General features: G+C 42.6%; 1 protein-coding gene across 3 annotated transcripts; it reads right to left on the bottom strand.

Moving 5' to 3' along the window:
* Window positions 1-27,748, bottom strand: kiaa1755 (KIAA1755 ortholog). 3 transcript variants are annotated; one of them, XM_002932863.5, is made up of 21 exons: window positions 27,683-27,748; window positions 21,873-23,090; window positions 18,732-18,923; window positions 18,442-18,565; window positions 18,214-18,307; window positions 15,264-15,350; window positions 13,161-13,277; window positions 10,668-10,766; window positions 10,392-10,540; window positions 8,300-8,438; window positions 7,975-8,097; window positions 7,528-7,719; window positions 6,421-7,421; window positions 5,912-6,161; window positions 5,556-5,645; window positions 5,021-5,242; window positions 3,315-3,485; window positions 1,589-1,766; window positions 1,033-1,131; window positions 550-792; window positions 1-287 (listed from the first exon to the last, which is right to left on the bottom strand). In XM_002932863.5, the coding sequence occupies exons 2-21, from the start codon at window positions 22,756-22,758 to the stop codon at window positions 133-135; spliced, it is 4,611 nt and encodes a 1,536-aa protein (XP_002932909.3). In that variant the 5' UTR covers window positions 22,759-23,090; window positions 27,683-27,748; the 3' UTR covers window positions 1-132. The 3 variants fall into 3 exon arrangements, with proteins under 3 accessions (XP_002932909.3, XP_031750347.1, XP_004918603.2); XM_031894487.1 differs by lacking the exon at window positions 27,683-27,748 and adding an exon at window positions 27,344-27,446; XM_004918546.4 differs by lacking the exon at window positions 27,683-27,748 and adding an exon at window positions 23,856-24,099.
* Between the last annotated feature and the right edge of the window lie 17 nt (window positions 27,749-27,765).

The following is a 27,765-nucleotide window of genomic DNA, read 5'->3' as shown; positions in this document are numbered from 1 at the left end:
TATCCAATAAAATGCATTTTATTCATTTATTTACATTATTTAAAATTTAGTGTCTCACAGGTATATCAGCCCAGCTGCATTTAGATATAAAGTTCATGTGTGTTCCCGAAAAGGCTTCCCTATAGGTGTCCCTTAAGGGATGTTGTTTCCTGGGGGCTTCTCTGTAGCGTGCAGGGGGCGCCAGCAATCCAGGGGGTAACACATGTTCTTATGACCCAGTGGAAAGTGAATTGGAACCGAAGAGCTCAAACCGCTGACGCTTCCTTCTGAGGAACCGGAACTAGCGGCTGAGGGAAGAAAAGTGAGTGTGAGTGTAAGAATTCTTTGTTTTAGACTGTGTGCATCAAAACTTCATTTTTAACCGAAATGCAGAATTTATTTGGGCATAATAATAATAAATATTTCATAGAAATTGCACCCCATAGCAACAGATCTCTGCTTTCACTGTTCTAACTACATCACAGCAGCAGAAGCTAAATGCTCATTGGTTGCAGTGATTTACAGGCTTTGGCTGTTTGCATAACCCTGTCACAGATCGTGCATACTCACTTAAGAAGACGCCAGCCTCCCTCTCCCGTGGAGACTCAGTTTTGTAGGACCTCCACGAGGGCTCTGAGCTAGGGCAGCCATGATGGGGGCTGAGTGAGCCTCGACCAGAGGAGGTGGAGGAACAGCCGCCCAGGGATACAGCACTACTGGCACTGCTCCGGGAACCCACTGACATGGAGCGCAGTGGCACTGGAGATGTGGGAAATGGCAGAGTGACTGCAGGAGATGAGCGAAGGTTGTCATCTGCAGACAGAGAACGAAAAAGAATTGGGGTTATTTATCAACACAGGCAAATTTGCACCTTGGCATAAACCTATAGTAGCCAATCAGTAATTCATATTTTTTCAAGTCAGCTGCAGGTAGAAGAGTAGAATAAGCATTTGTTTGCCGTTCTGTTAGGTGCTTATTTGCCCACAGGAGCCCCAGTGAGTTGTATCCATGCCCCCCCTGGTATATTTCAGTGCCTCCACTCCTTGTACAAACCTGGGACAGTTCTGCTGCTGATAGCTGAATCACTTGGCTGGATATCCGTGAAAGGTTTGCACCCAATGCCAGAAAACACACGTTCCTGTCTGCGCATCTCTTAAGAAGGATAAAAGTACAGGAGTCAGATGTTATCTTGGTCTTTAATAAAGGGTTGGGATGACATTATGGCATCATAAGAAGAATAACTAATAAATGCCTTAAATAATTAAACTTTAGAATGCATGGGTGTCTCTTAATATATAAGATTAGTGGTTGCACTAAATAAGATAACTGCTGTAATTACAGATTTTCTGTGCTCCATTTCCTAGTACAGCTGAGCCCCCCCACTATTCAGTGAGGGAGGTGGGATTAACCAGCAACAGGGAGGCTTCTTACTTAGCTGCCATTGAAGTGCCTTCTTTTAGCAAGAATTCAAATAGTGCATACTCCCCACTAATCACTATCAGGTGAGACACAGACAAGTTGGTGGTTACCCATGGATTGCCCCTATATATCTATAGATTTCTAATTTTGAAATGTTGGGAAGTATGAGAGCTGTGTCTTGTGTGATTACCTCGGTTCTTTATGGCTTGGTCCCAAAGGATCTTCTGCAAATCCCCTGTCCAGGCCTCCTTGACTTCTGCTGAGGGTGCCTGCAGTGTGTAGGTGTCCTCCAATTTCCTTCTTCGGAACCAGATCTCAAAGCAAAGCCCGCTGCCCCCTAAGGTGTGAGTAAGGCCGATCTCTGAAGTCTGTAAGAAAAAGATTAGAGATTCAGGTTTGCGTTCTTGTAGTACCAGTATATGTATGTGTATATGTATGTATATGTTTGTTTAGTTTTCTACATTTCCAAAGTGCTATTGGAAATATAAAAATATATATGCACTGTGCTCAGCACCACAAAGGCCTTTGACATTAGAATAGGCCTTGGCATTCCAAGTACCCAGAGGCCCAAACAGTCCCCCTACCACCCCAATAAATAGTGAATGTCTATGGCATCTTACAGCAGCCCCTCTGGCATTTGTCAGAACCCACAGATTGCCAGTCCGGGCCTGGGTCCTGGCATTCCAAGTACCCAGAGGCCCAAACAGCCCCCCAGCCCAATAAATAGTGATTGTCTATGGCAGTGTTTTTCAACTTTTTTTTTGGGCAAAGGCACACTTGTTTCATGAAAAAAATCACGAGGCACACCACCATTAGAAAATGTTAAAAAATTGAACTCTGTGCCCAGCAGCAGTGCCCCCCTAGTACACTGGTGCCCAGCAGCAGTGCCCCCCTAGTACATTGGTGCCAAGAGCAGTGCCCCCCTAGTACATTGGTGCCCAGCAGCAGTGCCCCCCTAGTACATTGGTGCCAAGAGCCAGCCCCCCTAGTACATTGGTGCCCAGCAGCAGTGCCCCCATAAGTCAGTGTGCCCCGTGGCCCCCCCTAATACATTGGTGCCCAGCAGCATTTTACTTCTGCTCTTCGGCGGCTTCAGCAGCATCTTCCCCTCACGCGCGCCGCCTCTGCACTTCTGCCTACACGCGACCGCACACAGGCCCTTTTATAACGTTGCGCCCCGTGCGTACTGACGTCACCCGTACACACGGGGCGCAACCAATGACAGGGCCCGGATTTTATTAAAGGGGGCCCGAGCTACTAAGAAAAACTGTAGCATCGCCGGGCCTCCTTTGAAAGTAAAAATTGCGGCCCTGCCTACGGCACACCAGGCAACATCTCGCGGCAAGTGGTTGAAAAACGCTGGTCTATGGCATCTTACAACAGCCCCTCTGGCATTTGCATGAACCCACAGATTGCCAGTCTGGGCCTGGGTCCTGGCATTCCAAGTACCCAGAGGCCCAAACAACCCCCCCAGCCCAATAAATAGTGAGTGTCTATGGCATCTTACAGCAGCCCCTCTGGCATTTGTCAGAACCCACAGATTGCCAGTCCGGGCCTGCTGATAACTGTACACAAGTGACCAACATACAGCATTGTCCCCAGGGGCATAACTAGAGAGGAAGCAGATCTTGCAGTTGCAAGGGAGGACGAATGTAGAGGGCTCAGTAAGTCCCTAAATAATGAGTAATTTCAATATTTCTTAGTAGAATAGGTCCAACCAATGTTTTAGAGCCCTAAATTGAATTTGCCTTGGGGGCCCAGTAACATCTATTTACGCCACTGATGGCCCCCTTTGTTTAGCCATTGAACTGTAGCCTGATCTTACAGGAGTCCCTTACAGAGATCAATGATCAGACAGTTTGATTGGGCTCAGTTATTTACTTGGCAAAGCTTGAAGCTACAGTTCTTCACATTACCTTGAATGACTGTTTGTACACATAGACCTCACTACCAGATGAAGTCTTCTTGGCTTTGCTGAAGAGAATGAGATCCTCGAAAAGGAAGACTCTCCTCCAACATTTCTTTTTCTTGTAGGAGATCATGAATTCCCCCTGACGCAGGAGCCGTCCCTGCTCCTTTAAGTTGACCTGTAGAAAAGCAGAAAATCAGACCTACTGACTCAAATGTCCGGGCAATATATATATATATTGGAATATCTTTATATTCTGGTCGCCTACCACCGGGATATAAAATAAACAGACTGTTGCATATTGCCGTCTATTAATTTGTCTTGCTTTTTAGAATCCAATGACTTTATGATAGTTATTATTTTATAAATGGAAACAAATTAGCCCCTGCATCGCTCTCTGAAGTGTGAAGGATGCTCTAATGGTGACAAGTGACATTAAAATCAGTGGCAGGTGACAGATCTATTCCCCGCATTATTTTGTGACTTGCAGGGTGGTGCGCAGAGAGACAAGGCAGGCTCAGGGCTGTCTGTACTGAGAGCAATGGAATACAGACAGATTTTGGCCTGTTGCTCAGTGCAGCTAGTGGCCTGTTGAGGATGCTGGGAAGTGTGGTTCTACAAAAGCTGAACAGCTTTGATTGTCTTAAGATGTCATCTAACTCAGTATGTGATTTCCACCTTTAGCAAACAGTGCATTCCCCTGGCGTTTTCCAACTAATCCGCCACTTTGTCTTTGTCCCACTTTGATGTCTCCGCTGTGCCCCTGTCCCTTTCTACGTGCCTGTGATTAATCTGTCACCTTCTCCTGTTTGTCTCTTCTGCGTTCCGAGCAGTTACCCTGCTTCCCGATCCGTCTCGCTCTCCCTAATGTCCCCTCTCTGCACTGGTAATCCACTCTTCCTTTAATAGCCATAAATGCTTTGATGCCTCCCATATTACATCTTCCTCGCTACATTTCACTGGGAATTTAAAACCTGGTTGTCACCTACCTTGTCTCATCTTTCAGCTAGTGAGGCACAGAGCATATTTAACCCTCAATTTTAGAAAAAGGCTTACATTTACTTATGCAGTTTTTTTCTTTATCTAGCTTTAACGACCATTTTTGACTGCACGCCCCTCTGCCTTGTGAATGGGTTGTCTACCTTAACAAGAAATAATAAATACTAAATTCCTGACACATGAATTATTTTCATGTTTGTGTTACTGGTCCTGTTTATAAACAGAAGAATGAAGCACAGCCCAGCAGCCCCCTATTATGTAGCAACCAAGTTTCAGGGTAATGTAAAGTCTTAATTCCAGACATCAAGTAACCCATTTTAACCAAATGTTTGACATTGACCAGTTAATTCTACCTGCTGATTGGTCATTATGAGTTTCTAAAGACCATTTATTTCTGGTCACCAAATGAGTGGATCTTTTCCCAATATTCCCACCTAAGGTGAGCGATATCAAGTTGATTTCATCATTTGGCCTTAGGGATACAGGCTGTCAGGGAGAGGACTGATGAGCTGATGCGGTCCTCAATCCTGACGGGAAAATCAAACCTTCATCATACAGAGGTAGGTAAGCTACTAAATGGGTCTGAAGGGCCCGAATAGGCAGCTTAAATCTGCTTGTGCATGGCCACTTAAAATAAAGCCATTTACACTTGTCTAAGGGCAGCTAAGGGACATTGCTACCTACAGGTAGTTCTCAGGAACAATCATTACTTACATCACAGTCCTGAATAGCGTCCATGGCGAGGAGGTCATTGCCGTGCCGTAGTTGGAAACGGACAACTTCGCGAGCGGCCTGCAGCTCGGCTTGTCGAGTGCTCTGTCCCTTCAGCTCCCACTCTAGGTCCTGCAGGAGTAGGCTATATTTGCTTATGCGCTGGATAGGTTTTAATAGGTAGGAAGAGAGGTCCATCTTGTCTTTTAGTTCCTGCTGCTTCCTCTGAAAAAAAAGCATATATACTGTATTACCTAGGCCAATGTTCCTCATTCTTTTTTACATGTAAGCCACACTCTGATGTAAAAAGTATAGAAGAGCCACAAAAGCAAGTTCTTTGGGCCAAACAAGGGCTGTGATTGGCTGATCTGATAGCCCCATATGGACTACTGGCCTGCAGGAGGATCTGCTTGGAGTAAAATGGTCTCTGGGCTTCCCAAACTTGCTTCGAAATCTAAAAATGGCACCTACTTTGATATGTAAACTTTGGAATATACACGAATAGACAAAACACTAACCTACACATGCTTTTCCCTACCTTAAAGAATGCTGCTCCATGTTCCTGCAAGAGTCTGTCCGACTGGGGCTTGTTCTTGCTGTAAAATGCATAAAGCCCAAACTGATCCTTCTGCAAGAAATTTAAAAAGAATTTGTAGAACAATTTTATTTTTACAAATATGTTTTCTCATGGTTTCATGGTGGCACTAACGTATAAGGTTTTCTATGAAGATGGCTATGTTTAAAGCAGAACAAATACTCCTACCTTGAGGGGTAATGAAAAGAGAAAGATCTTTATCAAATTTCTGTTTTCAGTGTTTACATGTTCCCTTGATGCTGTCAGTGGCCGAATCTCTTTAAATTGACATAAATGTACGCTTATATGTTAAAACTTACATGTTTAAGGAAGCAGCCTCCAACAAGGCTGGGCTCTCGTCGGCAGCTAGTCAGTTCTTGTAGAAAAACATGGCTGTGGAACTCGTAGAGTTTCTCCAGGTTACCAAAGATGGCAGCATGCTGACCACGTAGTGTCGACGGGACATCTGAACGGTCCATTTCACTCAGGTAGTGAGACAGGACATACCCCAGGGAACAAACGTAATCTCTTTCAGTAGCAAGGAGCTCCTCCATAATCTTGTGCATCTTACTGTGGAGCAAGGAAACTACACTTGAGGCACAAAATAAAAGGCAACCAGTAGATGGAGGTGACAAAATAAAGAAAAATAAAAAACACACCCAAATAGAAAATTACACATAGGACACAGCAAGAGAGATGAAAGGAATAGTTGGTAGAAAAAAGAAAGGCATGATAGCTTAGTGATTATATGAGAGAATGTGGTAGTAACATAAGACTACAGGCAGCAGAAGCACAAAGATATACTGAGAATTTGCATTGTTTTTCTTACGCAAAGTTGGCTTTCATAGACCAGTCACTTTCCCGAGATGAATCACTCATAGTTCCCCTTGTCCAAGGCATACGTGGAATAAGTGGCTCCATTGCTAGCAAGGGAGATATAAGCGAAGAGCTTTCTGAGGAATACTGAGAGCCTGAGTCCCCTGTGGAGAAGCTAGCATGTCTGGAGAGAGGACAGTGCCTCCCCGGTTGCATAACTGATCTACCAGCATCCCCTCTGGAAATAGTGCTTGAGTCATCACTGAGAGATCTGCCAAGTGCCAGCCATCCTAAATGGTCTGACTTGGAGGCACATGGTGGTGGTACTGGGGTTGTCCGAGACAAAGTTGGGGATGGAGAACGGAGAATCTCCAAAGCTTCATTGTTGGAGTTTTGAACCATAAGCTCTGTGTGCTCTGGATCTGCATCACTGCTACTCCTAGATTCCTCACTGGTGGAACATCCCTTTGAGATAACTGGTTCTCTTGCTGGTCTCCTGTTCCGATTGTTCCTAGATGCCTTCAAGAACAGTCCTACAGAACCAGTGTGGAGGCCAAAGCTACAACAGTTTATTACAGTAGTTTCAGCTGTTCTCATGCTCCCCCTGGGCCTAAATTCTTCTTCTCCCCTTTGATTTCTTGGTGACACTTCATTGGAAAAACCAGCTGGAGTATCTGCACTTTGTTTTTTGCTATTTGAGCTCCCAGAAGTATCTTTGTGCCGGCCTGCTACATCTGTCCTCTGCTCTTCTTTACATTTCTCCAAAGTCTCCTCTAGGAGTTGCCTGGACTCCTGACACCTCAGCCATGTCTCATTCCATACAGTTAGTCCTCTGCTGCTGCTGAGTGAGTAGGACTCCTCTTTCATTTCCTGGAATTTGTCAGCCGACAGTTCATCAGTCAGCCGCTGCAGGTAACTTTCCAGGCACTGTCGGGTCTCTGGAAGGCATAGCTTCTGCTCTGACTTCTTTAGCTGTCCAAGGTAACGGCTGCAGCTCACAGTCAGCTGAGATATCTGGTGGAAGACCAGCGATATATATATATTATTCTATATTCTTGGTCCTAATTTAGAGACCATAGTAATATAGTAGGAAATATAGCCTAAATGTAAGCATATTTACCTTATCACAAAAGCTGTAGAGATTCAAAAGTTTCTCCAACTCCTCCTTCTGCCTCTCTACGCACATGTAAAAGCTGGTGAGTCTTGTCTGGAAGCTGCTTCTTGCCGTCTTAAAAGATTCCATCTCTGGGAAATGAGACCTGTTGAATTTATTGGCATCGTCGAGAAGTACTAGCCCGTGATTGTAATGCACCTGCAAAGAGATTTGGCATTGTTAAAAGGGGGTTAGAGAAATATAAGATTCATCAAAAGGAGGCAGAAGGAAGCAGCGTTGGGACAGGCAGACTTGAGTAGGACTGATGGATAAGCCCTTCAGTGTTGTGAAATAAGACTTCATAATAAATAATAGATAGAATTTGGGTTTAATGCCCAAATTTTGAGATATATAGTTTATTGGGAACAATCTCTGGTTTCCTTAGATGTGGGAAGAACCATGAATACTGCTAACCGTTGCTTGGAGGAAGAAGTCCTTGAACTTCTTGTGATATCGCTCGAGGCTGTCCAGGGACCACTCCATGGTGTCCATCTCGTGTAACTGATTCTCTCCATCTCCATCCATCCAGGAGCTCAGCTGAGGGAACCCAGAAATAAGATAAAAATAAAAATATTGCTTTTCAGACTGTGATTAAAAGGATTCTAAAACCTTCATATATATTCTTGAATATTGTGCCTCACAATATTTGTTGCTGCTAGCGTTTATCCTTCCACTTCAATCCCCATTTATTTAAATGGTCTAGTCTGCAGTTCTTACCTATTTTTCTTGCTAAACTCACCTGGGTAAACTGGCTTTCTAGCTCTCGGATTTTCAGTAATGACTCGAGGAGTTCCAGCCTTCGGTTGGACTTGGTCACTAGGGCATGTACCTGCTCCTCCAGTTGGTTGTACAAATGCACAGCTGCCTCAACCGCACTCCTGCCAATCAGAAACAGTGTTAGAAAAATTGTGGGACCTTCTGGGTAGATTTTATTTAGGCCCCACCCACTGTTGGCCTACTCCGCCTTGACTGCACCCACCCAAGGTCATGGCCACAAAGTTACATTAAGCACCATGGGGAAGGTGATCCAAAAAGGAGAATATTCTTCAGCCAGTAGCTTCAGATGAGGCCTCAGGAGCAAGGTCCTGAAATGGGGACTGATGGGGAGCCTAATTAACAACAAAGTATGGGAATGGAGACTCCTATGGACAAAGCGTGAGCATCAAGTTATGAATTGCCTCAAGCAGTTAGATAAAGGCATTCCAATAAAGTCAGTCTGGGCTCCCCTGAGCATAAAGATGGCTCCATTTACTTTAAGCATTAGCTGCCTGATGTTTCTCAGGCTGATAAAGAATGGGAAGCCCATATGGGCTGGTAACCATAGAAACACAGAACTCAATAGGGTAAAAAGCAGGTCTCTCTTAAGATGGATAGTAGTAGCTGGAGCTTTGTCAGTAACCATAGAAACATAGGACCTAGAAGGGCAAGAATCTCTGATGCAGACATAGGGTGTTCTAAGCATGAACTGAGAGGGTGCATAATAGCTCAATCGGTTACAAGCAATTTGTTTAGGTGGTTATGCAACTAAAATATGAAAACTGACCTTTCCCAAAACAGACCTTGGCCAATACTGCAATGCATGCTTTTTGTAGCGCTTTATTGTACATTGTATTACCATGATACCCCATTACCAACCTTCAAACATCAAGTAGCTATAGCTATGGCCGGCAGTTAAGCCTCTGGCTTTTATCAAAACCAGCTTCTTCATATGGGGCCTATTCATCAATCAGCATAAAATCATTGAGGCAAGTCGTTTTGGAAGCCACTACTGTTTTTTATGCTGGAATTTTACATAATAGGTCCCTTAGTATTCTGTAAAAATGCATCAGTGTAAATCTGTATTTATCGGAGGGATGTATAGACTCTAAAGCAGGCAGTGTCGGCATCCTTACTGGCCTCGGTTCTACACACCGCTGGCCTGCTGCCGAGGGAGAAGCAAAATGTGCTGCCTGAGTCTGCTCCTACAGGCTTGTGTGCTAAGGGTTGCTTGTTGACAAGAGCTTGGGTTCTCTGGAAACATGTAATGAGCAGTATTTAACACCAATCATTTGGCAGTGTGAGCCAACTCTGCTTGTTACTATTAAATACTTGGCTGACCTTGACTAGAGTGAGGTTGCAGTGACACCTACTGGTAAGGACTGTGAACAGTTTTATTTTCATAAATATATATCCCCAAAGGAACAATAATGAATTCCACTGAAGGGCATTGACATTAATCCGGTGATAGGTAATATATATGCATTAGCTATGTGCCAAGCATGGATGAGCATACACAAGCTCAGTTCTCTGCACATAGCTATATAGCAGGTATATGTACAGTGAAACCTCAATTTTACATCCCATAATTTTAAGTTTTCCCTTTGTGATCCCATTAAAGAAGAAGGAAAGGTTACCTTATACACCAGGCTGGTGTTCCTGTTAGGAGATAACCGCACCAGTGTGGGGTAGCTACGAGCCAGTGTGATTACAATCACTGGGCACATTTTGGCACCCCTGCAGTGATTTTACCTTTCCCTTTACTTGAATAAATAATGCATAAAGCATGTCCCTGATTTTTGATATTAAACCATTTACTGGTCCCTTTAAAAATGTAAAATGGGGGTTCTACTGTGTGTGCACATATACATATATGTTTGTGTGTGTGTATACAGTATTCCCTATCACCATATTAATAGAGATTAATACCTTGAGGTAGGTATGAGGTTACATTTTTAAATTGTCTTCCCACTCCCCTGAATGCGTTTATTCTGCAGACCACCCATTATCGTACTATTATCAACAGTTGTTTTTACACTGAGGTTTATCTTAACATTGGTGACAGAGGTGCCTACCTGACATCCTGAGAGCAGCAGAAGCGCATTGCCTCCTTGCGGAGCCTGGCCAAGGTTGTCCCTCCTTCCCGCTGCAGGGACACCAAGCGGGAATCACTTAAAACCATCTTCATAAGATCCCTGTGTTGTGCCATCTTCTCCTCCACTTCCTGCATGGAATTGCCGAGAGTTACAGGTCATTGTGTCCACTCAATGGGCACCTAAATTACCCCTAGGGAGAATAACTAAGCTAAGCCCTAACGTTTGCCCTTACCAGACAGGGAAGGGCACACTTACCCGAGAGTCCTGTGGGGCACTGCCCTCGCCCAGCTCCTGGATGGAGTTTTGTAGCAAGTCAGAGGCCTTCCTCAGGTCTGATAAGAATGCGTCCAGTTTCTGGGCAAGCAAAGAAAATATGTCAGTGGTACTGGGAGAAACAAAAATGCTTGGGACTGGGATGGACAGTGACAAATTGGGAAAAAGGAGTGCACACTGGGTGACTTTTATGAACCAAAAATGCCTTTAAATGAAAAATTGCCTTTAAATGCCCAAAAGATTGTAAGCTCTTTTGGGCAGGGCTCTCTTCACCTCTTGTATCGGTTATTGATTGCTTTATATGTTACTCTGTATGTCCCATGTATGAAACCCACTTATTGTACAGCGCTGCGGGATATGTTGGCGCTTTATAAATAAATGTTAATAATAATAATGTCCCTAATGTGCTCTAAACAGCAGGCCGCAGGCAGAATTGTGTTTTGTAGAACAAGTAAAAAGCACAAACATATAATCATTTTGAAATGCTAGGAATATGTTCTGCTAATAATGGCAATTCCCTATTCAGTTAGTTCTGTTAATAATGAAAACTCTTTTAGTAAATGTTAGAAAATGATCTTTTAGAAATGTGCAGCCTGGGTTTGAGTTGTAGTTCCCCTTTGACTGTATGGAACGCCATTCTGTCATCATTCTAACAAGTCAGTTGTTTGATAGCATCACCCGGGTTATGAAAAAATGTTTTCTAAAGATGTTTAGACCACTTCCGTCTGTAATACAGTGAAGCTATGTATATGGTCATCTGATATTTCTTGTTTTGCACATGAATGATAGGGGAAAAAATCATTTTAGAGACACTAACATGCTCACATGAATCCAAACCAGGATATTCATGCTTTCTGACAGAGAAACTAAAGCCCTTTGATAATACCACATACAAAAGCTGAGTAGAACATTTGCCAGATTATAGCCATGTAATGGTACTTCCCATAACCCCCCTGTGAATACTGCCAAATGGTCTGGTCCCTCCCCAGTGCTTTCAGACAAAATGGAGAAGTAAAATTCCTGTCACAGTTTCATGAAAAGAGTCATATTTTGTTTCAAGTGTTCATTAATTCCCTGCAATAAGTTGTGTATTCTCTGCTATAGTTAATAGGATGCTGTACAGCATCCGTAGTACTGAGTTTGTACTTCATGATAACTGAAATTTAGTAATGAAGACCTGCACAGCACATGGTACATTCCAAGATGTCTGCTGTATTAAAAGAAACGGCACAATCTGAGCAATACATTGTGAAGGCCATGGGCCCTAGAGGAAAGATAATTTACAGATAATAGAATTCCCCCTACATGACCCTGAGTGGGGGAGCCAGGGGGTATAAATACAGTATGGGAGAGCTAACAAGTCTGTCAAACCCAGGAGTCAACCCACAAAATACAATATAATAATATGTTCCATGCCCCAAAGATTTTGATTCTCTGAACTTAGGTTAAAAACAGCACACATCTATGCATGAAAGAATGCTAAGAAAATCATAGTTTCATCAAATTCATTAATATATATGTAGGGGGCTAAGGGTTTTGTCAGAAAATTCCTTTTTAGGGTTACTTCCAGATAAGGGCTGGGTTTGCACAGAGTTGGGAAGAGAAGTATTTCCCCAGTTATTGGTTAGGCAACATGTTACTCCCCAACCCCTTGGATGTTGCTCCCAGTGGCCTCAAAGCAGGGGCTTATTTTTGAATTCCTGACTTGAAGGCAAGTTTGGTTGCATAAAAACCAGTTGTACTGGCAAACAGAGGCTCATTTAGACTGTCAGCCCACATAGGAGCTACCAAATAGCCAATCACAGCCCTTATTTGGCACCCTCGTGAACATTTTTCATGCTTGTGTTTCTCCCCAACTCTTTTCGCATTTGAGTGTGGCTTACGGGTAAAAAAGGTTGGAGATCCCTGCCCTAGGGGAAAAATTGGAATTTGGTTTTAGTGACTAGAGATGTCAGATGTTCCCTAGTCTTTTAAAAGGGAGGTGTCACAAGGTTCTGTATATTCAGAACCCTCATTCTGGAGTGGTGGATGCCGAAGAGCCTGAGGCAAGGGGTCTCCATAGCAAAGGCAACCTGAGAGAGAGTTGTATGTAACAACTGTGCTACTTGGAGCTGCAGGGAGTTGTAACTTTCCAGGCCCATGTAACAAATGAACCAGTCACTGTAGGGAAAGGCAGTAACAGTCCAGTCCACAATAAGCTCAGGCCTATTATGTCCTTAAGAACAGCCATCTTTGCTGGTGGACAGAGGTGTTAAACAGATATACTAGAGTACCAATAGAATGATATATAAGCCCATGTTACAAAATGACTGTGCATACATACTTGAATATACCCCCCCCCCCCCCCCCCCACCACCTGATCTTTATGCATACATGTGCTAATTACATGCAGGTATATTCAGAAGGCGGCTCAGCATGCAGCTGGAGACAAACAACGCTCCGCCTCATTCATTCTGTTGTGCTGCTAACAGGCACCTGGTAAAACTGGACCCACTCGCTGTGACAGTATGGGAAGGTACCTCCTAGGTCCCAGGTCAGTTGCCCAATCTCCACGTACCGGCTCAGAGCCTTCAGCGAAGTCAAGACCTCCACCTGCAAAATTGTGCCAAAAGATGGAGATTATACAATAATTCCATTTAAGGTGCAGGTAATAATCAATTTTTATCTGCTTCATATCCCCTGTGTTTTTTACATGCAGAACACTATTTAGGTGTGCTTGGAAAAAGGAGCTACTGCTACCTTGGCTACCCCTTACTGGTGCACCAATTTACAGAAGCAGTAACGTGTTTAAGCACAGAACTATTGATGAACCAGCACTTGAGGCTGTTAGTTTGTAAATGGGCCCTTATATGTCTGTAAGAAAATATATAATCTGATACATTAACAATAAATGTTAAAGTGGCTTTATGTTATAAAAGTGCAACACATTTACATTAATAATATACCTCTTTTATTGTATCTTGTGGTATAATTAGCCATGTAAACCTGTGCCCTTAAGGTCGCCATATATAGGTTGAACTTAGTTAGGTTATCGGACTGGCTTAAGAAATAGTTATAACTGGCCACACACAGTTCCATTCAGATCTGACAGAAAGTAAAAAGGACTTGCAGTTTGGATCAGGTGGTCTTTCAAGTGACCCCTGATTGCCCAGAAGATTGGGCAGTATGATCTATATTTGCAAAACATCCCTGCTAAATCTAGGGTCCAGTTGAGCTAAACAACTAGTCCATTTCTCAGAAGACCATACGTCATATTTAAATATCTGTATTCCTATCTAATCAAATCTAAACCAAACAGTCTTTGAACCTTGTTATAAGCCTGGAAGTTCCCCTTTTTTAGTCCTGGGAAAGAACAGTATAAATCGATGTCTAAAACAAATGCTGTACCCCTAAAGCCTGTAGAATAAAAGATCACATGTAAAGGATGTGTGTATTATTTATATGAAAGGGAGGTGCCAAATTTCTTTTCTCACGGCTGCCCTTTGTGGCAGCTGAATCTGGGGGATCATATCCCATGTGGGACCTTTGAGTAGTGGACAATTTGGGAGTTGCAGTTTAACAACTGTTGTAGGCCAATGCAATACAATATATAACCTGTCCAACATCTCATTCCTCAACCAAGGTTTATAAAGGACAAGGACAGCCTTATTCACTTGGGAGGATGCCAATATTTTAGGCAATCACCCAGGGGAATTCAGTACTATTTTATGCACCAGCCCAGGAAAAAAGGGAAAGGAGCACTATGCTTTCATCATTATTACCTATTACCCAGGAGTCCCTGAAGCAGACTTAGACTCCTATTTTTGCAGTTTAGTTTTTAGATTGTGCTGTGAATGTACAAATCCAAGTTGGCTGAGGGAAAGGTAACAAACATGGAGGTGCAGTTCTGCGTTACTATTTTTACCTGGGTCAGTGAATATTTTTCATATTGGCACCCCTACTTTGGGAGATAGTAGCCCTCCTATATTTTGAAGCTTTCTGGATGATGAGTTTCCAGAGAATAATCACATACCTGTGTATGTAGCAAGGAAAACAACAGCCACCATTATGTAATACTAAGGGCAAAAGTAGGGGCTTTGCAGCATTTACTCTGCAGGTTTTTATATCTCTCAAAATGTGATTTTAGCACAATCCACTTTCTCTAGATATAAATGGGAATTGTTTAAAAGCAGAGGCACATGATTTTAACAAGGGTGTTTTTAATGCAAAAACCATTTGTCCCAGCATTCTCGCAAGATTCCAGTTAACTCCAACAGGGGGCAGTGACAACTGGGGGGAAGGATAATCTTATTTCAAACCCCCAACTTACTTTCTATGCCATTAGCCTAAATGAAGAAGAGAATATGCCCAGACACAGCTGTTTCTTGCATACATTATTTTCCCTTACATTGACCATTATTTTTTTTACTACAAAAAAAGTTAAATTTTCTCTTTAATTTGTTCTATTTGTAATAGCTGAAAAGCCATTACTTTACCCCACTGCCCTTTCTGCACAGGTCCCATTGCAACCTCATTATAGGACTAATGAATTAAGAAACATGTCTCTTAGACTCTTGCAGTCTATAGGTCACAGCTCACCTGCAGCCCGGGAATTCTATCCAGCTGGGAAGCTGTCTCTTTTTCCACTAGGATTAAAATGCTTTGAATGGATCCGGGGCAAGAAGCCTATAACAGAAGAGTAGGGGAGGCAGATCGTGTTATGTGTTAGATGAAATGTCCTTTTTTAGGAAAGAGCCAAAGGTAGAAACAGCAATCACAGCAACTTGTAACTTGCATTTTACATTGTGGGGTGACTGCTGCAGTCACTAAATTAAATTCCCTTGGGAGTCATTATTAGTGGTTGGCAGGCTCACTAATTATATAGCTGTACTTACTATTCACTGACTGTCAGTCTCTCTCATTAGAGGATTATTTTGCTCTGATTGGCTCATTAGGCAGAAGTGCCACTCATAAGATTATAATTTTATTCCCGCACAGGTTAGTCATGGAAGCATTTTAACAAATGGAAGTGAGATTTGCTGCTGGGCATTTATGTTAGTAGTAGAAACTCATTAGAATACTTTTCTGCCGGTAATACATGTGGCCTTAATGGCACGACACTTCTATGAGTAGATTGTCAAACTAATAAGTAGGAGTTTTTCACTCACCAGAGTATATTTATATATTTCTTTAAAATGATGGTGCTGTGAATCATAATGGAGGGAGATCTGTCACTATTTAGAAAATCCACTAAACCAAAGTGGGTGAAATAAAACTGTATTTGTATTGTATTTCTCTTACAGATGAATAGTTCAGGTTAATATATTATTTGTTGTTCCTCAGCCTATATTTTTTGAAGCTACAGCCAATCAATGCCTGGCAAAAAACTTCACTTATCTCTATTAACCTCTTAAGGTGGCCATACACTTTCAGATCCGCTCACTTGGCGATGTTGCCAAGCGAGTGGATCTTCTCCCAATATCCCCACCTATGGGTGGGCAATATCAGATTAATCCAGGCTAATTCAGTCATTTGGCCAAACGATCGAATTAGAACGACAGGTATAGGTGAAGTCGAACTGGGGACCTCATCAACGAGCTGATGCGGTCCCCGATCCAACTTAATTTTTTAACCTGCCCAATCGATACCTGCCCGATTTCAGGCCAGATATTGGTCGGGCAGGCCAGTTGTTGGTGCCCCTACACAGGCTGATTTGCTGTCGATTCAGTCTAAGGGACCAATATCGGCAGCTAGAATCGGCCCGTGTATGGGCACCTTTACTACTGATGTGAATTTTTAGTGACATGTCCCCTTTGAGAAGAGACCTGCAATCAGGTCTGAACTGGGATTCAAATAGACCCTGGCATTTCAAGTACACAGAGACCCAAAAGCCCCCCACCAGCCCAATAATAGTGACTGTCTATGGCATCTTACAGCAGCCTCTCTGGTATTTGCCACAGTCCACTGATTGCCAGTCCGGACTATGTGTTGTTTTTTATTAAAAAGCTTTCCTACAAGTGCTGTTTGTTACAATATTAGTAAGTGGTCTTCTTTATTAGAAGCCTTCCTACAAGTGGTATTTGTTGTCGCTATTTAATAGAAGCTATTCTAAGAGTAGCAGAGTTTTAATTTAGCAGCAAATATGTCACCATTTAGTAGTTTCCTAGAAGTGGTAGTAGTGAAAATATATTAAACCAACCCTGCATGGGAAATTATCTTAAACTTCAAACTGGTGTATTTCTGGTTGATAATCATGGGTCTGGGGCAACTCACAGCACTTCTCATTTATGGGAAAGCTTTCTACTAATAAAGACAACCAATTACTGTTAATTGAGTGATACCAAAGACTTACTAATGAAGAACACAATTTATTAACATGAAATGACATGTGGTAGGTAGTAGGCATCTTGATTACCCATCAAAACACCCAGTGTCCCATAGAACTTAAGGTGGCTATAGATGGCCATATACACTCATGTGACGTCACCACATGTTGGGCCAAATCAGTCTGATCCGGTCCGATTATCTATTGGGGCCTGAAGAAACCCTTTAGACAAGGACAGCAGGAATATGCTCCTCCTCCAAAGCTTGATTGATATCTGATATTTGCCCAGATATAAGGCAGGCAGGCCCATCCGTGGGCCCCATTCACAGGTAGGTAAGCTGCTGACTCAGTCTGAAATGGGCTGAATTGGCAGCTTAAATCTGCCTGTGTATGGCCACCATAGGAAGATTTTTCTTTCTGTGCTTGATGGTATCAATAAAGAAGGGTATGAAGTGGTGACACTCATGTCCAGGCTTTATCTAGTCTCATTAGTCATTAAAAGACTTCTTTTATCAGCAGTAGAATGTTTTTCAGTTAAAAGCAGATGTAGATGTGTTAATCATTAGAACAGCTTCCTCTGGCTGGCAGATTAATATTGCTAATTAGAAGACCTTTGTCTAGGTAACAGAATTCATTCCTCGTTAAGACACCAGTAGGTTTCTCAGTAGTAGAAATCTCATTAAAAAGCCTTTCTAGCAGTACAATCACATGGCTGCGGAATTACATCTACTAGTAGTATATACTGTCAATTTATTCCATATTTATATCAATTCTACAGTCCAGTGAATGTGCCTTAGGGTTGCAGAGTCATTAGAAAGCAGACACACAGCTGAGCTGTTAGACTCATTAGAGCCTAAAAATGTCAATATACGTAGGATAGGACTCCCCAATTCTCACATATTTCAATATACCATATATTTAATCCTTTTACAAGGTTGTCTGAGCTCTTTATTAGGAGGAAGCCAGTTGTGCAATTGGACTGCGGCTAATTGGGGATTTCCCAGTCCGAGGGAATTCAGGGTTCAGTGGAGATGATTTTGTAACTGTAGCACTGAGCAGCTCTTGGCTCAAAGCTCACTACTAACTGCCTGAATCATGCTTCTCCCTCATTGCACTTCAGTGTGAGATGAAAACATGTCTGGAACAAGGGAGCAGCTCATAACAGCTGTTGCTACATAGCCGGACCCTGTCTCAACAAGCCTAGAAGTCTTATGGAGCGCTCACCTGTACTGAATGTAGAGCAGTGTGCAGGCAGGGTGATGGGCCTTGTTTCCTGGCATCCACCAGAATCAGCATTCCGAGATCTTTCACTTCTTTCCTGAACAATGAAATCACAAAATTGTAAAGAGAAATATTACAGTATTAGGCAACCCTAGAGTTGCCACTTTTTCCTTAAATATACTGGTGTGCCCAAAGGAGTACCCGATGCCCATGAAACTGGTGTTCTCTTACCTGGCAACAGAGCAGAGGTAGAGTAGGAGGCGTGCCACTTCCCTTGTCGAGCACCAAGGGGCATCCCAAGATGAACTGTCAGTAGTCATCTGGATGACAGCCCTGCCCAACTTGTCACGGCTCCCTGGGTCCACAAAATATGTGAATAAATAGTACATTCTAAATAGACCATTCAGTGCACTGTAGAAATAGACTTGAAACAATGCAAGATACAACCCTGACATGTAAGTCATTATTACAATTATTATTAGTGTATCCATTAAGCACTTCTATTTTAATGTCTTACACACCTGGGAGGCACGCAATTCCTGAGTATAAAAGCTTAGCACTCAGATCTTGGCATTGGATGGGAGGGTCATGGATAGTCTCCAATGGAACAGTGCCTTTTACTGGAGATCCTACTATGGACACCCACAATCCAGCTTTGGAAGGTACCTTCTGAACTGTGGAAGTCACCTCAAGGCCAGCGTTGGCCACCGTTGCTGTGGAAAGGAGACAAAAAGAGTTGGTTTCGTTAAGTAGTTTCAGATGTGGCTCATATCTAGATGGGCTTTGCCATATCTTAATCATTTATGCCTGTGACATATTTAAATAATATCATGGGTAACTGGGTGGGACCTGTAACCTGTTGTTTATATGAAATATTCCCAGTACTTTGGTGTGTTTTGTCCTTGCTGATTAAGTGATACCCACACTCAGTGGTGGATAAGTTTTTAGTTAATATTAACAGTTTCTTATAGCTTAACATGGAGCCAGGGTCGGAACTAGGGGTGGGCAGCAGAGGCAGGATGTGCTCAAATCAATGACCCTTGTGGAGGTATGAGAGAGTTCACTAGTAAGCATCCAGCTTGTGTGAGTGAGTGCTGTTGGGGAGTGGGTAGAGGACCAGCAGGTGGGAGTTTTAGGAGCAAGTGAGCATTCACCATGGAGTGAGATTGCAGGGGGGGAGGGTAAGATAGTGACTTGAAGGGGGCAGGCTGAAGGCCTCCCGATATGCCATCCCATCGGCTAGAATGTAAATCGCTGGTGGGATGGCATACGTGTCGCTGCGATTTGCCGAAATCGCTGAAGTTGCCTTGAGAGGAATTTTGGCACCACGTATGCCATCCCACCGGCGATTTACATTCTAGTTGGTGGGATGGCATTTCAGGGAGATTAGTCGCCCACGACAAGGGAGATTTGTTGCACGGCGACTAATCTCCCCGTCTGTCACAGCCCTAAGCAATATTGTCTGGGGCACAAATACTACTTAGACTAGCTTTGTATACAGCTCAACATTGACTCTTGTATGGATCAGCTGACCAACTTAATCAGCAATCAATCAGACCTCAGTCATGAAGGTTAAAATATTTCAGTGTCCATAAATACTGTCCTTTCCTGATTGCCTTATATGAATTGATTGTTGGACAGATAAGGCCAAGATTCACTGATTCGTTGACCTTAAGCACATCGTCTTTTGTATGGCCACCTTTAACGCTTTGCTGCATTCTGCAAAACCTTAACACATTCACATGGCAGAGAGTTAAAAAAGAATATAACAGCAGCAATTTTGCTTCTCTCCTAATAATATTTTGGTACAAATATATGCTATGGTTTATTATTGTATCCCCACTACTGACACACCATTTACTACATTACTGCAAAATTCTGCCAAAATTGAAGCCAGTTTCTATTGGCACCCAGAGAGTTTTGTGAAATAACATAAAATTAGCTGTTTAAATTGCTTATACAATGCCAGCAAGGATGGGAGCTGTGTTAATTATGACACAAAAAATGTGCATTGTTCATTGGTTATGGACCATAGGCAAGTTTTACTTTAGTCAACGGACATTTTTTTACTGGTGCCAGAAGTACAGGGAAAACAGAAATTAGTTGCCAAGAGTCTTAGGAAATGAACCCATAAATTATTGTGGGTCACACTTAGCATTTTCTCCACTGGTTTAACTATGCCAATATAAAGGCTGATCTAATGTCATCTTCCCCATCTTGAATATGCCCTGACAGATATCCAGGCCTGATTATGCCAAAGAGCACTCCAATCTGTATAGTGTTTATTGCTCTTGAGAGCACATGGTAGCACAATTCTGCCAAGAAGCAATTGGCCCACACACACAGCTTGATGTATATCTCTGTAAGATGCCCTCAAACCCATGTTCTACTGCTGGGGTCAGGCACTGGGTCTCTCTCTATATAGTAACATCCCTCATTCCAAAGGAGAAGAACAAAAAATAGAACAGAAATTCCCGAAAATGTACATTGACTGGTTGGTATGAAGACAGCCTCTTTATTAAGAGACCTTCAAATCACTGCACATTTGCATGTATATGCCCAAGTAGGCTTTGCCATATTGCTTCTCGCAGCAAAAGCACTCACCAATTAGACTAGACATGCATTACTGGCTATGTAAAGGAAAGCACCTGCAAAGACTGACGGTGGATACAAATGAGGAATTCTGTCCATTTGGCCAAACAGTCATTGGTTCATCAGAACACTGGTCAATTTGGCCACATACAGGGTGGGCCAGATTTGCAAATACAGACCTGGTATTTGCCTCTATAAAGCCGTCCGTATGGAGTGACTCAATGAAATCACACGAAAACGTCACCCAGTATAGTTTAAATGGGTCAGAGTGGTGTTCTGATGTGGTGCTAATAACTGGTCCATCAAGACAAGTTGACTATGTGCATTGTTAAAAAGGAACACACTGCCTTTTTGGCAAAGCCCAGTCCCCTGTTGCCTTGCATCCATAAAGATGCTGACACAAAGGCTTTTTTTATTAATTGTCAGTACTGTGAGGTCTACAGTGGTAGGGAAATGCAGTACAGATATCATATGGACCAAGGTCATCCAAGGAATGCTTGGATCTTGGCCTGCATCCCGTTACAACTCTGTCCAGCATCAGCTATCAAGCACCCAGCAGCTTCTGCTATGGGTCTATTATATCCCTGGTCCAAAACATAAGCCTTTTATCAGATAACATTCCCTCTGAAACCCTTTATCTTAGGGTAGGGGTACACGGGAAGAGTAGTCGCGACGCGACAAATCTCTGTTGTCGAGGGCGACTAATCTCCCCGCAATGCCATCCCATTGGCTAGAATGTAAATAGCTGGTGGGATGGCATACGCATCACTGCGATGTCCCGCAGTCGCCCTTATTGATGTAAATACCATCAAATCCATTATTACTAGATACCACCATTTACAAACATTATAACTTTATACATTTTAAATTCAGAGTCACTGAAGTGTTCCACACTTCTATTTAGACCCCCCCCACACTATAGTGATGTAAATATAAACAATGGAGACCCTCCATAAGTCATTGAACCTATTGCTTTTTTGAAAATAAAGAGTGGCATTGCAAGGCTGAAGGAAGGAACTAAAGACCTGTCTTTTGGCAATTGTATATTTTTAAAGTTTTTTTTGGCCTACCTTTTCCACCGAATCTACTTCTGCTGAGGCGTGGGGAACAGACAGCAGACACTCTCCTCCAGGTGCCACCATATTGGTTGGCATTGGCATCTATAGGTAGTCCATCTCCTGATGTTGAGGAACTCCGTTGACCTCTTAAAAATGAAAATCTGTGGACAAGAGATGGCGAGGGCTCTGAACCAGGCGTAGTGGTGGGTTTGGGATTTCTGGAAGTGCTCTGACCAGACATGTCTCCAATTCTATTTGCCTCTGCTTTCCCTGGCAATAACCTGTGGGAGGTCACGTTGGCCTGATTCTTGCGCCGTGAGCAGAGAGGACTTTCCAAAGCTGCAAAAGTTGTAGAAAGCTCTACTCTGCCCACTGGATCTTCCAAAATATCCGCCATGGGCACAGAGCTAAAATTAACTGGGTTTTTTAAAGCAGCAAGGTACGACTGTCGGAAGCGGCACTTTGTCTCCTGCAAGTTCAAACCTTGGTTGAACCTTCTTCTCAAACAAGGGGTGCAAGCTCCTTCCTTGCTTGTCAGAACACGCCCACAAATCCACTTTTTATTATTATTATTTGTAGCAATATTTAAAACAGAATCTCCATTAGCAACAGGGGGATCCCCCATCTCAGGTGGGCAAGAAGAGGAGGTGTGCTCTGCCGAAGCAGCAATGTCTAAAAGGTCCACATAGTCTCCTTCTATCTCCTGGTGAGACACATCCTCTAGATTTGGTATCATCAGACCACTGATCTGCTCTATGGCCTTTGCATGGTCCAGGTTGTCTTTAAATCTAACAGAATGCAGGTTCTTGTTCTGCATGGGCCTTTCTATTGCACCTACTGTCCTGCTGCAGTTGGCATCTCCATAAGGCACTGGAGTGGATGGTAGATAAGCAGGCATACACACTTGCTGTGGCAGCTTCTGTGGTTGATATCTACTGGATGGTGATGTTTAGAAGATCTGCTATAGTGTCACCGGTAGGTACCTGTTACTTTACCATCTCAGTGCAGGTTACCTTGTGTCCCTATAAGATCCAATCAACAGCCAGAGTGTTCCAGATGAGGTTTTGCTTAGCACACGTCTCTTACAATAAGAGACATCTGGAGAAGGCAGGCCACTGTCATTTGGATATTTAGTTAGACCCTCACAAGCAAACAATCCATTAGGGACAATCTCGTTATCACTCTCTTACAAAGTCGCACTTCTTGTGTTCACGTAGGGATTTACAGAACCTGCAGGGAAGAACAACAAGGAGAATATGAACCTTTGAGACAGAGCCTGACGTGTTCACCGAAAAGAAGAGAGATTTGTGTGCAAGGCTGCGGAAGACAGGATAGCCAAATCACCACTATAAATATCTCCCGGTGCTATCTCTTACATTTTAATGCACACACACTTTCTTTATCAGGCCGTGGGGCTAAGAAATGCTGGCCTGGGAGGCGTTTGTCAGCAACAGTTCTCCAGAACGCAGGCGGATCGGAGAAATAATGATATAAACATACGGCCCAAACTATCTCCTTTATTTATATATTTATTTATTGCCAGCAACGCTCACTGATGCCTTAAATCTCCGCTGCGCTGCCAGAATAAATAAGCATTTATGCTATGAAAGAATCAATTTGTCGGGCTGTAAAGGTGCATAAGTGACGGTGCACAAGAGAGCCATATTTCTCACTTTAGAGTGGAAGCGGCCATACTGATTTCTTTGCCGAAGTAAATTCCTTTATTATACATAGACTCCCATGAAACAAGTGCCTAAGTGGACTAAAAGCTATATTATATTATTATATTCTCTCTTAGAAAGATCTATTTACATCAGGGTAAGCCTGTTTAGCTGGTAATCCAGTCTATGTAGGTTGTGTCTAACCTGCTGTCACGGTAGACCATGCTTTCCTAGTGTATTCTGGGAAATGCACAAAAATGCCCAGATAAACTGAAATGGGAACGAAGCGAATCCCCAGGACTTCCCAGAAGGAATGCCAGTCATTGTTCCCTACCTCCTGCTGTTGAGATGAGAGATTCTAGGAAAAGAAGTGCAGGTTCCTTGGTCTCTTTCTGACATGTGACGTTGTCCCTCGCTTACGGCCGTTGACCGTGTTGGAAGTTTTGGGTCTGATGAGCCGTGCCTATCACCCAAGGGATAGAACAGAAGACCCCCCCAAGCACCTTCAGCCACTACTAGCCTCCCCTAGCAGTACTCCTCCCTCCTTGCCCTTCCATTGATGTGATTGGAGGGCAGGTTTCCGAATTTAGCCTTACTAAAGACGGAGGAATGTAGAGACAGAGCCTGGTGTCAGAGTCTGTCAGACTTTAATAGAAACCCCCCTTCCCCCACTGCTTGCTTCCACTCATCGGAAACTAACAGTTGTATCAACAGTCACCTGCTGAGACCCCTCTAACCCATTCATCCTCCCCTCCCACCCTAAAGCCCCGGCTACTGTAGCACTGTGGCTGTGCCAGGGAAAGGGAGCTCATAGCCAGCCTCTCACAATCCGAAGTTCTAGTTCTTTTTGTGAACACAAAAAGTGTAAATGCATTGCATTAGAATGAGATAAAATGCGAATATATCCATTTTGGACAAAATGCCCCATGTCCCGTAGCTGTAACTATATGTACTTTGTATACACTCCTTGTATCGTCTCGGGTTTCCTTATGGGGCACCACTTTCATCTTACAGTCCTGGCAAGTTAATTGGCTTCTAGTAAAACTGCTCCTAGTGCTTTTGTCTTTGGTAGCGAAATTAGACTGCAAGCTCCTTGGAGAAAGGTCATAGACGAGCTACTTATAAGGGTGAAGACATATGGAGCTACTAGTAGCAGCTACTTGTCGTGGCTACTAAAATAGACAATGCTGATCATTTACCGATAATAGTCTCTACATGTGTTTTAGCAAAGGCTATTCTCAGTATTGTCTATGGCAGGGTATTCTCTGGCATTTAGTAGCTGTGAAAATGTAGCTGCTACTAAGTAGCTCCGTGTGTCTTCATCCTTAAAGCAATGAAAAAAAACTATCTATCAATTATCAGTCTGTCTATCTCTCTATCTATATATATCTATCTATCTATTATCTATCTGTCTATCTATATGTGTGTTTTATCAATTGCTGTATTACCTATCGATTATCTGTCTATCTATGTTCTGTTATCTATCTATTTGTCTATATGTGTGTTTTATCTGTTGATAATCTATCAATTATCTATCTATATCTGCATATCTATCTATCTGTCTATGTTCTATCTATCTATGTTTTATGTCTGTCTATCTATGCTCTTTTATCTATCTATCTATTATCTATCTATCTATCTATCTATTTATCTATCTATATTTATCTTCTATCTGTCTGTCTCTGAGTGTAAATAAAAACAAGATGCTTTTTGTTATAGGCGCAACTTGCCAGCCTTAGGTGCCGGGTTCAGTATGTGTCAGACTGAGGGCTTGCTAAGAAGATTAACATATATTCAGTTCTCCGTTAGAGGCTGAATAGGGATTAGAAATGAATTCTTTGCAGCACGGGGTATTGTGTTTAAGGGGCATGAAGTGCAGGCACAGAGCTGAATGGAACTCTGGCCAAGCCTCCGGTTCTTGTGGCTGGGTACAGATGAATTTAATAGCCATGCAGCAGCAAATGCGACCCCATAACAATAACGCAGTGTTTTCCCTTTGCTCTGAGGTTGCAACTTAGCAACATGACCCCAAAGCTAAAACACTGCAGTTCATTAACTGTTAGGCTGATTCTCTCTGTAGTCGTTTTATTTGTAGCCACAAACAGTAATGAGTAGATTTCATTATTTTGCTTTTTGGACTTTTACACAAAAACAATTTCATCTGCATCTACGGCAGCCATTGGTGTAGCCCAACTACCTACACTTCCGCTGTGAGTGATATAGTTGCAGCAACTTCAGGACGTCTAAATCCCGGTTATAAAGTTGCTAGTGTGCAAGCGTTTCAACTGCCTTTTTAATTGCCCCATAATGAGTCTGAATAGGCAGATAATAGTACACAGTTCCTTTTTTTTGTTGTCCTGGAGTGATAAGTGTCAGTAATTACATTCCTGCATCTTTAAATATTCACCCTTTGGTGCTTAAATGACTCACTAGGGTACTTTGTTCAGTGCTTGTCCACTCTATTGTTTAAACCTCTTTACTGGGCCTGCAAAGTAATAAGGACGTGCGCTCGCAGAACTTAACAAAGCTACGGACACAACAGCTGCTACTGCTGAGCCCAATAAATTCTCTACGACTTGCACCAAAAGGCGACGGCTGAAGCTGACTACATCTATATTGGTGGTAAATGGTACTGTACTGCGTAGGAGACAAGAAAATCAAAGTTTGTTAGTGGTTTATAAAATCCAACATTTTGGTCACCATTGTGACTATCAGGGATGCCACGCAAAAGACATTGCTGGACAGATACAGGTGTGGGACCTGTTCTTCAGAATGCTCTGGACCTGATAAGGGATCTTTCTGTAATTTGGATCTCCATACTCCTACGTCAACTAAAAAATCACCTAAACATTAATTAAAGCCAATAGGATTGTTTTGCCTCCAGAGAAACTACAGAGAAAAGGAAAATCATTAAAAAACGTGAATCTTTTGATTTCAATGGCGTCTATTGGAGATGGCCTTCCCATAAGTCTGAGCTTTCTGCATAACGGGTTTCCGGGTAACGGATCCCATGCCTGTATCAGACAGTGGTGACTAAAATATTGGCTATTACAGAGCACTAAAAAACTTGTTTTCTTTTCCCACCAAGTCCTGGGCGGTACCATTTATAGTACCACAGATAAATGAATTTCCTTTTTAAAGCAAATATATGACATTATTATTATTAACGTGTATCTATAAAGCACCAACATATTCCGCAGCGCTGAAGAGGGTTCATGCATTGGACAAACACAATTACATACCAAGCAACCAATAAACGATACAAGGGGTGAAGAGGGTCCTGTCCAAAAGAGCTTACAATCTATAAGATTGTAGTTAAAATGTACTTTTAGTATGTTTTAGAATGGCCAGTTCTTAGCAACCATTCAATTGGCCTTCATTTTTTTTTTGTATAGTTTTTGAATTATTGCCCTTCTCTTTCCAGCTTTTAAATGAGGAAACCAAAAAACTATTGGTCTGCGATGGTACAATATTATTGTTATTTTTTTTATTACTTATTTTTCTATCTCCAATATTCCAATGCCTTACTCACACCACTGCTTGGTTGCTACGGTAATTTGGACCCTAGCAACCAGATAGCTGCTAACATTCCAAACTTAAGCTGCTGAATAATTAAAAAACCACAAATAAAAATAAATGAAGACCAATTTTAAATTGTCTCAGAATATCACTCTGAAACTGACTTTGGAGCAATTATAACAGTAATATAGTTATACGTACAAATGTACAGACAAATAACTGTATATGTAGGAGCAGGAGGTGGATAATTTATAAATAAATACTTTAGCAGTAATTCAGACATGACATAAACTTTCCACTAACCCAGGTTTTAGGTTTTTTTCTTTCCCTTTTAAGCCTCTTTTTTTGAATCTCTGCATTCTCTTGTGACTGTAGCTCTTTAAGACCCGCTCCCTTCAGCCAGCCATTCGGCCAGAAAGGAACAATAGATTCCCAGGATGAAGGGAAAGTGTGGGCCGGGGAGTTGCCTGCAGAGGGGGATTTTGAGATTGTCCATTAACCCCGTCCCACTTTCTTCTCTCTTGTTAAAGAAAATCACTCTTGTGTAAAACTGCCGACGCTTAGGAGCCATTTCCATATTATTCCCGAGTTAGAGAACAGTACATGCTCAGGTAAATGGAGGGAGAACGTGAAAGTATTTACCTCTTTTCTCCAGCGGAAGCGTCACTAGTCAGGGCCTGTCCCTACAAAGGCAGAGTTTTCACAAAGGGCAGTTGTGGCAAACT

This window comes from Xenopus tropicalis, chromosome 10 (genome assembly GCF_000004195.4).
Source record: "Xenopus tropicalis strain Nigerian chromosome 10, UCB_Xtro_10.0, whole genome shotgun sequence".
In the NCBI taxonomy this organism is placed as follows: Eukaryota; Metazoa; Chordata; class Amphibia; order Anura; family Pipidae; genus Xenopus; species Xenopus tropicalis.
The sequence above is the reverse complement of the archived record's forward strand: the minus strand, read 5'-3'. Positions and strand labels throughout refer to the sequence as shown.